Genomic DNA, 14,380 nt, shown 5'->3' on the forward strand with positions numbered 1-14,380 from the left:
AGCGCGCCGCAAGTCCGACTGCGCTGAAGTTGGCGAGAGCTTTTCTTTCCGTCTTGATTTTCATTTTAGCATGACCGGTCGGTGTTGTTCGCGATTCATGTTCTGTGCGCGACGGAGCGAGCAACAACAAAGAAAGGTGCAGCTGCGAAAGGGCGATGGTAGAGTGCGGAAGAACCCGTCCGTTTCACCTCCTCGATGTTCTTTGCTTATTTTCTTGTGCTTGCTGTCCCGGTAAGTGCGGCGCTTTGCGACGACAAAACTAGGACTTACAAAAGAGAAATATAACGATAAACCAACGCTGGACTTTGCGTCGGCAAGGCGAGTGTGGAGGACCATTGTTGGCTGTCTGTGGAGACAACATTCGAAAAATGAGGTGGAACGCGCTGCTGTGCCCCCCTCACTGGCGAGGTCCTATCACTCGGCTGAAACTCCAACTTGCCAAATGTGCCCTTCTTTGACAGCTCTCCCACGCGCGCTCGTCATCGGCGCAGCAAGTTTTTGGTTCTCCGTTGAATTAACGAGAACTGTGTCGTGTGGTACTACGTCACCATGTCCAGTGACCGACCACTTTCTTTATCTCATTCACCTCTTCGCTCGTTCTCTCGTCATCCTCTGTTTTTTTTCTCTCTTTTTCCCTTTATTGCGGCAATGCATTTGAAGTTGCGTGCGTGAGAGTCCAAGTCGAAGAACTACGTTGTGCGCGCCGCCCTTTGGACGTGACGGTGTGCGTGTGCTACACCGTGTCACAGCCCTCGGAGACGCGACTGTTTCCCTGCTTCTTTCTTTCATACACATATATATATATATATATATATATATATACTATATATATATATATACTACTTACTATATATATATATATATATACTTTCTATACACATATATATATATATATATATATATATATACATTTTCTACAACGTGCTTTTCTTCTCTCCTCTCTTCTTCTTTTTCCTTTTCGCCCACGTTGTCTTGAAAATCGGTCAACAAAGCGACACACGGGATTTCGACTTCGACACCACTCCGCTGTTATTGCGCTTGTTGTTCTTCGCGAATGCCGGTTGATACGGTGTGCGAGGGGCCGCGCCCGCCAGGGCGTCGCTCCATCCACCTCTACGGCCTACCTCCTGTACGTACGTACCCCGCCGGTGCAACGGATGCCACCGCGCTGAAGTCCACCGGCATTGGCGTGCTCGACTCGACTGGCTCGATGACGCAGCCCAGTATTAACTCGACCTCTCCTCGCCGTCCCGTGGCTGCGGTGCTGTCATTGGACGCTGCTGCTGCTGATGCTGGTGGGGCGGAGGCGCGTGCTGGGCGCCCACACAACGGAGCCGAACCCGTCGTGACGACCTCGCCGCGACACCTTCGTGGTCGATTGAACGAAGGGACGGTGCACCGTGCCCCACACGTTGTGTCCACCGCCGCGAGCTACGCCATCCCTCGCAGCATGGCCGCCACTCGAGCGCAGTCGCGTGAGGCGAGCAAAGGACGAGGTCCCACCTTCGGCCCCTCCGTCGTCTCATGGGTGCACGTGGCGAGCGGGGAAGCGGCACAGTTGAAGCGCAACACCGCGTCGAGGGACGATAGCAGGAACAGCAGCCGCAACGGAGCTTCACAGCCGGCGTCGCGTACGTCGCGCGCGCCGAACACGGCCGCGGCGGCTGAGATAACACAGATGGTAAACGACGCTTCTATGCGAAATACGTGGGCGATGCGCTTTGCGAACACGGCGGTGCTGCGCCAGGCCGTCAGCACCAACACGGACACCTACACGCACTTCGAGGAGGCGCTCCTGGCGGAGCTGAACACGCTGCGACGGGCGCCAGCTGAGTACGCCGCGGTGGTGGAGCATGAGGCGAAGGTAGGCGTCCCGTACGTGCGGGAGGATGACATCTACTTCAGTAGTGAAGCCGCCGCGGAGGACGCGGGCCTCAACCTGCGCCGTCGAATGGAGCTCGAGGGGTCGCAGGAGGCGTCTTCCACCGCTGCCACCGCCGCCACCGCTGCGGCAGGCGCTGGTGGAACGCCGGCACCTACGGCTCGTTTCACAAGGACGTCGTCCAACGCCAGCAGCGTGTCCTCCAGAAACGGACCGTCCACGAACGGCCCTGCCACCGCCACCGCCGCCGCGTCCGCCGGATCAGTCGCCGCCGCCACATCGCCGACGGGGAATGAGCGGAAGAAGATGAAGAAGCGGTATAGCAACAACGTTGCCGCAGGGGCAGCAGCAGGAGCCGTAGGCGCTCGTGTCACCGTCCTCGCGAAGGACGGCAAAAGCGCCGCGGCCGATCCGAAAGACGCTGCGTCGAAGCTGAAAGAAGGGGAGAAACCGCACACCACGGAGCAGCAGCAGCAGTCGGAACAGGAAACACCCGGGAAGGTGACCCTGCGCTCGCCGTCGCCCACAAGAGCGGGCCCAACAGAGCTGACACTGGCGGAGCTGCGGCACCAATTCCGCTGTCAACAGCGCTACCGTGCCGCGCTCGAGACGTCGCTGAAGGAGCTGAAGGCGGAGCAGCGGCAAGTCGAAGCGGCGCAGTTGGCCACCTGGGCAGCCGAGGATGAAAAGGCCCAGAAGCGCGCACGTAGGTCAACGGGAAACACGCCAGCTATGGGGACCGCTGCAGGTGGCGGTGGTGGTGTTGGCGGCAGCTCCGCCGCTTCGTTCCCCGTCGCCGGTGCGGCCGGCGCCGGTGGCGTACACAAGAATATCAGCTCCATCGCTGCTGCCCGCCGCGGCAGTCCCGCCGTCGACGAGACGCTCGCGCTGCGGCGCGGCGAGGAGGCGGCGTTGACGCACCGGATCTACGAGGAGCGGGTTAACCGACTCGACGTGGAGCTTCAGCGGGCCCGCAGCGCGTGCCAGCGCAGCCTCGCCGGTGGCAATCTGATCTCCAGCGCGGTGCGCGTACTACGCGAGGCCCGGCCTGCGCCCCCTCTGAAGTGCAGTCGCGGGCTATCGCTGGCAGCGCGGGACACGGCAGAGGTGTACTACGGTGATGCGGAGCGTGTGTCGGCGCTGAGCGAGTTGTATGCCCTCTCCCGTGCCACGCTGATTGGGTTGTGCGAGGTGACGGGGTCGTCCTCGCCGAAGGCTGACAGCAGCGGTGTGGCAGCGCACACGTCAGCGGCAGCCACTGCACCCCACACGCTGGAGGAGCTGTCGCTGCAGGGCGGGCGGGGCACACCGGATGATGTCGATGCCGCCACCGTGCCCCCCTCCGGCGTCTTCCCTATCCTGTCGGAGGAGGCGCTGCTGCTGGCGCAGGTGGCACAGCGAGCATGCACGACGTACGGCTACATCTCCGACGAGGTGCGCGGGGCTCACCTGCAGGGCATCGGCAGCCCTCGCACGTTGCTGCTGCAGTTCATTGTGGGGTGCTTCACGCCGGTGGTGGACATTGTGCACCAGCCAGGCGCGTCGACCTCTCCGCAGAGCCACGGCCACAATAAAGACTTCGACAGCAGTGGAGTAGCGGCTGGGACGGCAGATGCCGATGGGGCGGCGATGCGGTGCTACGCGGGTGTGCGCCTTCATGGCAGCGTCTATGCGGCTCGTCCCGATGTGCTGTCGCCAAACGCGAGCGGCGAGGACGTTTACACCGCCGTGTTCGGTGCCAAGAGCGACCACACGAGCGTCTTGGCAGGGAGTAAGAAGGTAGACCACACAGCGGTGACGGCGAACGCGTCGCACACAAGCGAGGCTGCGGAAGACGCGATGCAGCGCCTGTGGCCTCTGCTGTGGTCCGGCGCATCGACCGTTGGGTGTGGCTGGCAGCAGGTGCGGGGGTGGCGACACGTGCCGACGTACGCGGAGGCCCGTCAAATGATGGAGGCCGAACAGCACGACAGCTCGCTGATGCAAAAGCACGAGACAGCCGTCACGGTGACGACACCGGCAGCAGGAGTGTTCGATGGCGCATCTCGCAATGCGAACCACTACGTAGAGCACGAAGGCCAAACGGCGGTAATTTGTTCTACGCTCTTGTTGGCCTCTGGTTTCGAGGAGTACGAGGTGGGCCGTGCGTGCAGCGGCATGACCCCTGCTGCCACACGCCGCGTCTTTCTCGAGCCCACCAACGACGCCGATGAAGGAGTCATGAGCAGCGGTGGCAGAGCCAACGATGCGCGCCGTGCCGCGGTCGAAGTCCACAGCGCGTTGGGTGTTACGCTGCTTACCCCTACGATGCACCCCGTCATCGTCCCTCCCTCGCCAGCACCGTCTCGGCCGCGTCGTACGGACGGCAGCGGCGCGGTGGTCTGCGTGGCGGTACGCGTGCCCTACGCGGATGAAGGCGGCAACGAGGAGTCCGCCGTGACAGCGCGATCGTTAGCGTTGATGAGTGGAACGTCCGTGTCAGCGGCTATTCGAGTAGTGGCGCTGATCACCCGGCAGAGCGATCCTACGCCGTCGTGTCCGAGCGTGAACCCCGCCGAGGTGCTCCTCGAGCGCAGCCCGGCCGATCCGTCGGTGTGGCTCGTTCTTGTGAACACTGCTGCCGCCTTTGCTCATCACGGCGACGTCGACGGTGCCCAACCTGTGCCATTGGCTCTGCATCTTTTTGCGAAGGACATGCGGGATGCGACGGGCGCCTACGAGCACGTCGCGTTTATTCGGTTGCAGCAGGGACACGAGGGCAGCGCATCGCCCGCGGCGGCGCGTGACACCTGCCCCTCCGTGTTGATCGCACCGGAGTGGCGATACTTGTTAAAAGGGCTGTCCTGCCTGCCTTGCACGATGACGCCACCACCAACGACGGCCACCCCCGCAGCCCTCCAGAGCACAACATCCATCTCGGCAGCTTCATCCGGCGCGGCCACGCCGGCTGGATGGGCGGTGCTGCACGAGCCGCTGCTGAGCCGCGATGGAGTGTTGCTGCACCCGCTCTCCTCGAACCTCCGCGCGTCGTGCCGCAGCGACGACGTCAGCGCCGTCCGGCCGAGCGACGCACGCGATGGGAACCCCCTCACCGACCGCACCTGTTCGCTCGTCAGCGCCACGGAGAATCGGGACACGCGTACGATCGGGACGGGGGAGGCCGTTCACGTCGCGATTCAGCTTCCCGCCCACGCTAACGCGCTGTGGTGGGGGCGTCGGGTGGCCGCGTTGCGTGCGACGCGCCAGCAGCTGGAGGCGGAGGTGGCGGTGGAAGCCGCCGGGTCGGAGACGGAGGACGCGGCGGCCGGTAGCATGTCTACCACCAACCCAGGGAATGGGGAAGGCAACAACGCCGCAGTGGACGGGCCGGCGGATGCGGCAACGGGCGTCGCGGCCCGTAACGAGCAACCCGCCGCCATCGAGTCGGTCGCTCCTTCCGACGCCGCCGAGAAGGCGGACTCGACTGCCAATGCGGCTTCTGCCCCCTCCCCCACATCACCGCTGTCCCTGTCCACCACAGCAGCCGGAACATCAGCAGCAGCGGCAGCCGCCGCCACAGCAGTCCATTCAAAGAAGGCGAGCAATGGTTGTTCTACCGGGAAGAGAGGGGCCAGCAATAAAAATGCTGCTGGCGGCTACGAGGAAGGCGCTTCGCCGGAGAGGAAGGGTGCGCGAGGAAACTCCAAGGCGCCGACTCGCGTGAGCGCCGCTGCTGCTGGCGGAGGTACACCGTCCGCCCCCCTTCTCAACCCCCCCACAAAGGGTGGCGCCCCGTCTTCCTCCGCTGGACTGATGCCATCCCTCGGCAATCGCCACACCTTAAATCTCTTCCTGACTGTTGAAACACCTGAGAGCCCTGCCTTGTGCGAGTACGAGGCTCTACTGAAATCGCCACCGCCGGCATTGCCTCCACCCACCACGTCGTCGTCGACGACTCCTCTTTCCACGGCCAAGGCGATCGGTGTGCCGGCGTACCTGCAGGCCGCGTGCATCTCGCTCCCCGCCCTGCGCGTGCTCAGCGAGCGACTTCGCGCCGACGCGCAGATTTGGCAGGCGCACCGCAGCCGTGTCCAGCCCTTCCTCGACAACGAACGGGTGCGGATTGCCGGGGAGGCGACACGGAAGAGAGGAAAGGAGCAGCAGCGGCTGCAGCACGACCAGGACGACGTGACGAGCGAACTTGCCTCGATGCAGCGGCGCGCAGAGGTGTTCCAGCAGGCGGTGCAGGGCACCTCCGAAGCGCTGCGAAAGCGGGAGCGGGCACAGGTGCTGCGTCGGGCGCGACTGTCCCGGGTCACGGCAGAGCTGGCGCACTTGGAGGAGTTTCTGGGCACGGCAGAGGACAACGCAGGAGAGAAGGGGGCGATGCTGACGCCTCCACGAGTCGCGCTGCGGCTTTTCAACAAGGCGGCCGTGGCGGCGGGCAGCGGACGTAACGCTGCTGCCGCTGCTGCGGTGGCGGCTCAAGCGGCGACGCAGGACCCGCCAGCCGTGCACGATGTGACGGTTGGGGCAGAGGGGAGAAGTAGCGGTGCGGAGTTCGTGTCTTCGTCCTTTTTTGGTGCTGCTGCGGTGACGACAGCGTCTGAGAATGAAGTGGTGCTGCAGCCGCAGCCAGTGCTTCCGTTGTCCGTCTCCGCAAAGTCGTCCTCCTGCGACAATCTGCCGGCGGTCGTGTACGCAGCGTCCTGCACCGTGCCGCCGTCCTTCTCTGGGCAGGCGACGCTGATGATCGACGATGAGGTGGCTGTGACGTGGTCGCTATAAAGGAGGTGATGTAAAGGTATGCAAAAACAAACACAAATGATCTATATATACATTAACGATGAAGCTTTTTGTTTTTCCTCTTGTATTGTTGTTGTCGATCCCCACTCCGTCGTGCCCCGACCTACTTCACTGTTGCGTTGTCAGCGATGGAGGCACGTCGGGCGGCAGCATCAACATGTATGTCTGCATTGGTTTGTATGGATATGTATTTAGCGTGAATCCGGTCAACAACGCGCACCATTGCGCGCACACCCTTGATAAAGTGCATGTAAAATAGGAAAAACAACAACATCAACATCAAAACACTCCTGTTCTCTTTTATGTTCAATGGTTGTCACGTATGCGTTGGCGGGCTTCGACGTGCGTATCGAGTACCGATGTGTCTACCCCTTCTTTGTTTTTTTCCCGGTTTGTGTTTCGCGTATGTACAAGAGGATGAAAGGAGATCAACGACAGCAGACGACAACGCGCCTCGCAGCGAATACATCGTTGAAGAAAGCGTAACTTGTGCTTCTCAAAAAAAGAAAAGGCAGAAACAAAAAGGAGTACAACGGCAAGACGAGTGTTACCGTGAACTGTTTGATTGAGGCTGTGTTTGTGTGCCACACACTGCATCAGTTGCTCTCCTTCCTTTTTTTTTTCGTTTGCTGCTCCTCTGTGGCTTTGTGTCCATACGTTTTATGCCAATGGGATCTTCCACCTACACAAAGGATTTATTATTTTCTTCATCTCTCATTCCTTCTGCCTCTTCTTTTGATTGAGTTGGATCAACCACACACACACACACGCCAAACAAACAGCATTTATTCTGATCCACGTATTTTATTCCTTGTTCTTCTTACACACTTACGCAGTAGCATTTATACACCTACTCGAGTTCACCATCACGCACACACACACGCACACATACAGCGCTCTGTCCTCGCCGTTTCGTTTGCTCCACTCCAGCACCGCTACTCTCTCTTCTTTTCTCAGAAAGAAATCATTTCATACACATACAAGGTGGCACTTCCGCTGTGTCTTTCCTTTTTTTTTTAGGTTTCTCCTTCTTCTTCAAACGGCCTATACACATTTTGTTTTGTACGTAAACACAAACGATACGTTGAAGATCAACAGCAAAAAAACAGCACACACCCAACAAAACGAAACATCCTTCAAGTTTTATCGACAACAACAGCGGAAGAAGATGGCGGCTGGTGCTCTCCAGATGAAGCTGTCGCAGGACAGTCTCTTCTTCCCGCTGCCCTTCACCAACGCCACCATCGACAACGTTGTCCAGATCCACAACCTACTGCCGGTGGTGCCAGGGAAACCCAAAGCAAACGTGGTGTCGTTTAAGATTCTGAGTGAGGTGCAGCACCGCTACTCCGTCCGTCCTCCAGTCGGCTTCATCGGCGCAGACGATCACATCACCATCGTCTTCTCGTTTAACCCTGAGCAGGTGAAGGCAGCGAAGAATCCGGCGGATCGGGAGCTGCCGACGGAGGCGACGCGTGATGCTATTCACATCGACTTCGCCGTCGTCGACGCAGACTCGATCGACGCGGCGCTGGCGCATTGGGTGCCGGGCAGTAAGGAGTCGAAGCTCGCACGCGATGTGATGACGGATGCGTCGGCCTTCTGGAAAAAGCGAGGTCAGGTCACCAAAAACAACGCGACGATGCTGCGTTTCAAGCTGCGCTGCGTCTTTGCACCGCGCCACACCGTGCCAGACAGTCTCGTGATCAGCATGAAGGAGGGGGAGGGGAAGGGAGTCGACCCGAAGAAGGCGGCGGAGGTGAACGCGGCGGTGCCCAAGACGCGACCGACGCCGACCTCCACGACGGACCCACGCAGCACCGCCCCGCCGGCAGTGCCCCCGCACCGGCACTCCGAGACACCGCGGGAGTCGACGCCGCGCAATGAGCTGAGCCCGACGGCCCGTGCGTTGACTCCGCCGAATGCCACCGCCACCGCTGCTACCTTGGCAGCAACAAAAGCAGCAGCAGCAGCAGCGGCAGCACCGACGGCGCGGTCCGTACCCGTAGCAGCCCCACCGACCTCATCTATGCCGGCGGTGAGGTTACCCTCGTCGCGTAGTGCCGAGGAGACCAAGAAGAAGAAGGGCTTTGTGGGTGCCGTGCTGAATTACAAGCTGTCGTACGCCGTGGTGGCGGTGTTGCTGGTGCTGACCTTCTTCTGCGGCCTGTGGGATCACGGGAATCTGCTCACGTGGATGATCTCCCAGTAACCGGCAGCAGTCGAGTACATGGTAAAGAAGGGAGAGAATGGATTCCTGTCTTCCTTTTTCGTGAACCGGCGACGCAGGGCGTTTACGAAGCGGCGTTCAACCGGTGGTGTCGATCCTGCCAGGCACAGACACACTCACACACACACACACACATACAGAGGCGGCCAGTCAGATACACGTACCAAAAAAGGCGCTGTGGTTCTATCGCAAAAGGGCGAGCCTTTTAGTTGATTCCCTCCCTTCCCCTTCCTCGAAGCAATTTGATGGGGCTTGTGCGCTCCTGTCGGCTGTCGCTTCCTTCTCTCTCTGGCTTGCATCGGGCTCAGTCTTCGTTATCTTTTCATTTTCAAGTTCTTATAAAGTATTTATTTATTTATTTCTTATACATCTTGTTGATGTCGTTGCTGCCGTTGTTTTCTATCTCTCCGTCTTTCTCGTTGCTGGGCGTTGAAAAGTCGGAGAGGAGAAGAAAACAATAAAGAAAAGAGGCCTCTGTGTTACCTGTATCGCCGCGTTCACGCGTGTGCGCAGCGCGTCACGCAGAGACACTTACACACGAAGAAACACGGAACGTCGAAGCGGAAAAACGAACGTGCCCGCTAGCATTTTCGGTCCGTTCTGCGCCGCCCAGACGCCATTGTGAAGGTCGATGCATGTGCTTAATACAACGCATAGGAGAGCATCCTCTAGGAAAGGCTTTCATGAGCTTTTTCGTTTTTTGCAACGTGTGAGAATAAGGTGAAAAGACGGAGATTTTGTGTTTGCTTCTTTCCATGCTCACCTGCTGGCGAGTATCTCCTCTTTCCACCTCCTCCCCCCGCCTTTACATCCTTGACTTGGGGTTTGCCAAAGGTACATATCTTTTCCATCTTGTCCAATTCTTCGTTTCCCGCGTGTGAAGGTGCGTTTGTTCGTGGGTTTTTTTTTCGACTTTTCAGGTTAACGGTGGCCCTCCGCACGGTGAGAGAGGCCTCTTCTTTTCTCTTGTGGACCTGCCTGTCGCACCGCCGTTGTTCCACACTCGTCACACAGAGGCATACACTGCCACCTCTGCACCTTTGGTTTCTTCACCAGCTTTTATTGTTATTACTAATGCCACTTTCACTATAACTGTTTCTCTTTCTCACACGTGTGCTGTTTTCGCTCTCGAGTACATTCGCTTTTTCTTTTTTCAACTTTTTTTTCTCCTCTGCTGTCGACACGCGCGTGCTGTTGTTCAAAAAAAAATATCTCGCCAATACACCGCCGTCCTTTCTGATGCATCTCTTCTTTCTCTTCGGTCTGCCTCCGCAAAAATGGATAAAACAACGGACGTGGACGCATTGACTGACCGTCCTTCTCCCTCTCCCTTCTCTGCGACGGCGGCAGATGTCGCTGCGGCACCTCGCGAAGTAGCCGGTGCGAGAAGCTCTCCCATGAGTTCGCGAACGGCGGTGACCGGCGGCTCACCCGCGGCCGCGTCGACGACGAACGGCGCCCACCATGGGACGGCGGTCCCGCCACCAAACGCGACGGCAACGAGGCAGGAAATCTCTTCTGCGTCTTCTGACTTTTTCAAACTCTTGAATCAGCAGAAGGAGTCACTGATGGCGCTCTTCAACAGCAGCGAAAAGAAAGAAAGCACCCAGACTACCGCTAACGCTCCTTCATCTTCACCGAGCTCGGTGAACGAAGTGCCGACCGGCGGATCACCGTGCTCCGCCACACCTGAGAGTAACAGCGCCGTGCTGAACGATGCTGCAACGCAGATGTCAGCACACACCGCGTCAGTGACACAGGCAAATGTGGATGCCCCTCCTCCCGCCTTCAGCGATGACCACTCCGTCGAAGACTTCTTTTCTTGCTTTGCCATACCAGGTACGTATACAGATGCGGACACCGTCCTCGAGCGTCACGCTGCCCGCCTGGGTGCGACAGAACCTACTCACGACACTCCGTTGAAGACTGCTGCCGATGCCGCGGCTTCCACTACTGAAGCAACGACTTCGCCTGTTCTGCCAAGTCACGTCCATCAGCTGCGACCCACGCAGTTCTTCGTGCCCACTCTGTGTGAAGTGTGCCGAAGGACGATGCTAGACACGAAGGTGTGGCCGCCTCCCTCGTCCTCTGCCAAGGCGGCCCCCTCCTTCTTTTCCAAGCTGCTGCGGTCCCCGACCACCGAACCGCTTCCGGCAACACACGCGTCTACGTTAAGCGCTGAAGCGCAGAAGATGTTTGCCACACCATCATCAACAACAGCGGCGACTACTGCGGCCTCTCCGGTGCAGCAGCCGTTCCTTGGCTTTGGGTCAGAGGGGTACCACTGCGATGTGTGCGATGTGGCGTTGCACCTGCAGTGTTTACGGACGATGCGAGAGACGCAGGCGTGTGAGGTGCTCGCCCCTGCAGCCCACGCCATACCCGAGGCGACGGCGAAGACAGATGCAACGTCGTCAACTACCAACGACAATAGCAGCAGCAGCAGCAGCTCCTTTACGTGGGACAGCGCCAAGGCGCTGCTGGGGGGCTACCTGGACCCGAACGGCGGCGCCTACAGCCGCAAGGACGCAAATGTGAGGTTTGTGCTGAGTGGGGTGTTTGGGCTGCTCGACACGGTGGCCACTCGCTACCCGAACTTAACGCCGCTGACGTTTGTGAAGCGTCGGCAGGCCATTCAAGATCTCAGCGAGGCCCATCAGGTGCTCTACGCGGCCTGCACCTCCTCTTTGCAAGACTCGGAGCTTATGCAGGCCATTTCGTGGGACACGATTCGGGACAAGGAGACGCAACGCACCGCCGGCAGCAAAAACAAAAACCAGAGAAGGCACGGGGATGACGCAGACGATGACGGGGCGGCGGCAGCAGCAGCGGAGCAGCTCCCTTCTGTGTCCATGCTCACACGTGAGATGCGGTCCCTCAAGATGGACACCTCCCTCCTCTCCCAACTCACCTCCAGCCTTACAGGCACCACTATCAGTCCCGCAAACAAAAGCAGCAACAGTACTGCACTCAACCTTAACAGCTTTCTGCCAGGATTTGCGAAGCTTCGAACCGAAGAACCCATCGGACGTGGCGCGGCCTTTCCAGTGCAGCTGCTGCTGTGGCGAGCGTTGCGCTACGCGACCGCTGTCTACGGCGAAGTCTACCGCCGCGGCAGCCTCTCCTCCACCGTCTCCGCTGCCCTTCTTTTCACGGTCAACCGCAGCAGCGTCAACGTGTCGAAGACGGCGAACGACGCGGCGGTGACCGCGCTGCTGGAGCTGCCTGCGTCCTCGCTGAGGCTCTCACGCTGGGCCTCCAAGGCAACCGAGCCGAGCTACGTGCTGCTGGTCGATCACGGATTGGGCCACATCGTTGTTGCCTTTCGCGGTACGCTGAACACGTACGACATCATGACGGATTTGGCAGCGGTCGGTGTGCCGTTCTGTGGGGGGTATGCCCACCAGGGGGCAGCGCACGTGGTGAACGCCCTCTTCGATCACCGCGCCTCGCAGCGCGCCACGGGGCAGCCGTTGACTCCCGCCACAGCTGCAGCGGCGACGACGACGAGTGCCACCACCACCACCACCACTAATACGACGTCCCCGCCGTCATCTTCTTGCGTTACAGCGACAGAAGGGGTGGAGGTCAAAAATGAGAAGGACAGCACGGGGAAGGTCAGGGTCGTCCTCAAGCCGTACGCACTGCGGGCGCTCGAGACCCCTGACGGTCTTCTGGACGGCCTTGAGCAGCTCGCGGAGGAGTACCCGACCTACTCGATTCTCGTCACGGGGCACTCGTTGGGCGGAGGTGTGGCGGTGCTCTTCGCGACCCGACTGCACCATGATCGTGCCTTGCGCGAGTCGTTGCTGCGCCGCATTCATGTCATCGCGTTCGCACCGATGCCCACGCTGTCGCTGCCGGCCGCGTCGTGCTTCGATGGTGTGAGCTGCGAGTTGGCCGACGGGGGTGTCAGCCGCACGCCTCCTCCGTCGAATCCGCGACAGCAACAACAAGCGGATAGGGTGTGCGTCGGCGACAGTTCGCCGCAGCTGACGCACGCCACCGCCGGCACATCGTCCACATTCTTTCAACCTTCTTTATCTTCCTCTTCTTTTACGCCAGCTGAGTCACGCGACGGCGTTCGTCAGGCGTGTTTCCCCGTGTGGAGTGTCGTGAACGGCTTTGATTGCGTGCCACGGCTCCAGGTGAACACGATTGATCGCTTGCTGCGCCAGATCATCGGACCACAGGTTGCGGCGAGAGCCACTACCTCCTCCACGGCTGGTCAGCCACAGCAGCAGCAACAACAGAAGACGCAGCCGCCACAGAAGTCTTCGTCTCGTGCCACCGCGGCGATGATGCGCCAACGGTGCCGCGGCGAGGGCCGAGACGGTGCGTGGACAGAGGAGAACACCGACGCCGCTGCGGTGGAAATGCAGGAGATACCCACGAGGTGCGCAACGCAAGACACGAATGAAAGAGCCGTACCGGCCGAGGTGCGCGCAGCCACCGCAGCGATGGCCACCTCCTTCGATGACGAAACTAAGTCGAAGGCGGCGGTTGAACTTCATGGACTTTCGCTGTTGGCTTCTTCGTTTTCGACCACTACGGGTGCTCAAGCGACGAGGGAAGGTGTCGCGTTAGGCGGTGCAACGACGGCGGCGACGGCGGCAGACAGCGCCAGCGCAGCAGCCATACTACCCGGTTGTGGAACGAGAGCTGCGAATGCAGCGCCACCGGCGGCTGCAGCAACGACATCGGCTTCAAGCAGCACGGAATGCGCACGCACACAGCAAAAGTATCACGACGAACCGGCCTGGGTTAGCGATGCGCGTGCGGGGTTCGCCCCTTCAGCGGTACAGCAAAAAGATGTGGTGGTGAAGGACCACCGCGCATCTGTGAGAGCGGAGGAGGGGACGTCGGCGTGTGCTGACTCCGATCCAGTGCCTACTGCTGCCGCAGAAGGTGGCACAGACGCACCGGCGGCCAATTCCGCTGATGCATGCGGCGAGCACGATCTGTCACACGAGCTGCATCATCCAGGCCGTGTCCTGCTGCTGACTTCACCGTGGGAGACAACGCAGAATCGCCTGGTCGACGTGCCGCGAGGTCATCCGGTCATGCACGAGTTCTTTCTGATGAAGTACATGCTGCTGCAGCACACCGTGGATGCGTACTGCGGGTCACTGGCGGAGATGCACCGCCAACAAAAAAAGTTGAAGCGTTGAGGAGGCACTGCGAGAGATTCAGCAAGTAAAAACGACGGTGCTCCGTGAGCTGTCAGGCGACAACGAAAGATGAGCGAACCCAATCAAGTCGCTACTGTGGCCGTTGACAGACATTGCGGGGGCAAGGGAGGTCAGATGAACGATGACGGCAACGCAGCGCCAAGTTTCTTTTAACCCCTTTTTTTTCCTATTGGTTGCTATACCCGCCGAGCATACATCGGCAGGTGAACCTCTGCGGTTCGCTTTATTTTGTTACTGGGTTATCCGCAAAGTGGGGAGCGTCCTGCAGGCCCTTTTTTCCCTTTTACCTTC

At 59.7% G+C, this 14,380-nt stretch overlaps 3 protein-coding genes across 4 annotated transcripts; all 3 read left to right on the plus strand.

Annotated features, from left to right (window-relative positions):
- The first annotated feature begins 658 nt into the window (after positions 1 to 658).
- On the plus strand, positions 659 to 7,094 carry ABB37_02284 (hypothetical protein). The gene has a single exon (XM_015799201.1). It carries the CDS (start codon positions 1,055 to 1,057, stop codon positions 6,647 to 6,649), a length of 5,595 nt encoding a protein of 1,864 aa, XP_015662679.1. The 5' UTR covers positions 659 to 1,054; the 3' UTR covers positions 6,650 to 7,094.
- Positions 7,095 to 7,447: 353 nt separating this feature from the next.
- On the plus strand, positions 7,448 to 8,879 carry ABB37_02285 (hypothetical protein; the record flags this gene model as incomplete). The annotated part of the gene is made up of 1 exon (XM_015799202.1): positions 7,448 to 8,879. Exon 1 carries the CDS (start codon positions 7,836 to 7,838, stop codon positions 8,877 to 8,879), a length of 1,044 nt encoding a protein of 347 aa, XP_015662680.1. The 5' UTR covers positions 7,448 to 7,835.
- An 850-nt stretch (positions 8,880 to 9,729) lies between these two features.
- Positions 9,730 to 14,068, plus strand: ABB37_02286 (hypothetical protein; the record flags this gene model as incomplete). Of its 2 annotated transcripts, none has more annotated exons than XM_015799203.1 (1): positions 9,730 to 14,068. In XM_015799203.1, exon 1 carries the CDS (start codon positions 10,175 to 10,177, stop codon positions 14,066 to 14,068), a length of 3,894 nt encoding a protein of 1,297 aa, XP_015662681.1. In that variant the 5' UTR covers positions 9,730 to 10,174. The 2 variants fall into 2 exon arrangements, with proteins under 2 accessions (XP_015662681.1, XP_015662682.1); XM_015799204.1 differs by having other exon boundaries at positions 9,779 to 14,068.
- Between the last annotated feature and the right edge of the window lie 312 nt (positions 14,069 to 14,380).

This window comes from Leptomonas pyrrhocoris (genome assembly GCF_001293395.1).
Source record: "Leptomonas pyrrhocoris isolate H10 chromosome Unknown, whole genome shotgun sequence".
In the NCBI taxonomy this organism is placed as follows: Eukaryota; Euglenozoa; class Kinetoplastea; order Trypanosomatida; family Trypanosomatidae; genus Leptomonas; species Leptomonas pyrrhocoris.

Excerpts from the sequence above, each read along its gene's own strand:
- ABB37_02284 (XM_015799201.1), top strand. The coding sequence starts at position 1,055 with ATGCCGGTTGATACGGTGTGCGAGGGGCCGCGCCCGCCAGGGCGTCGC.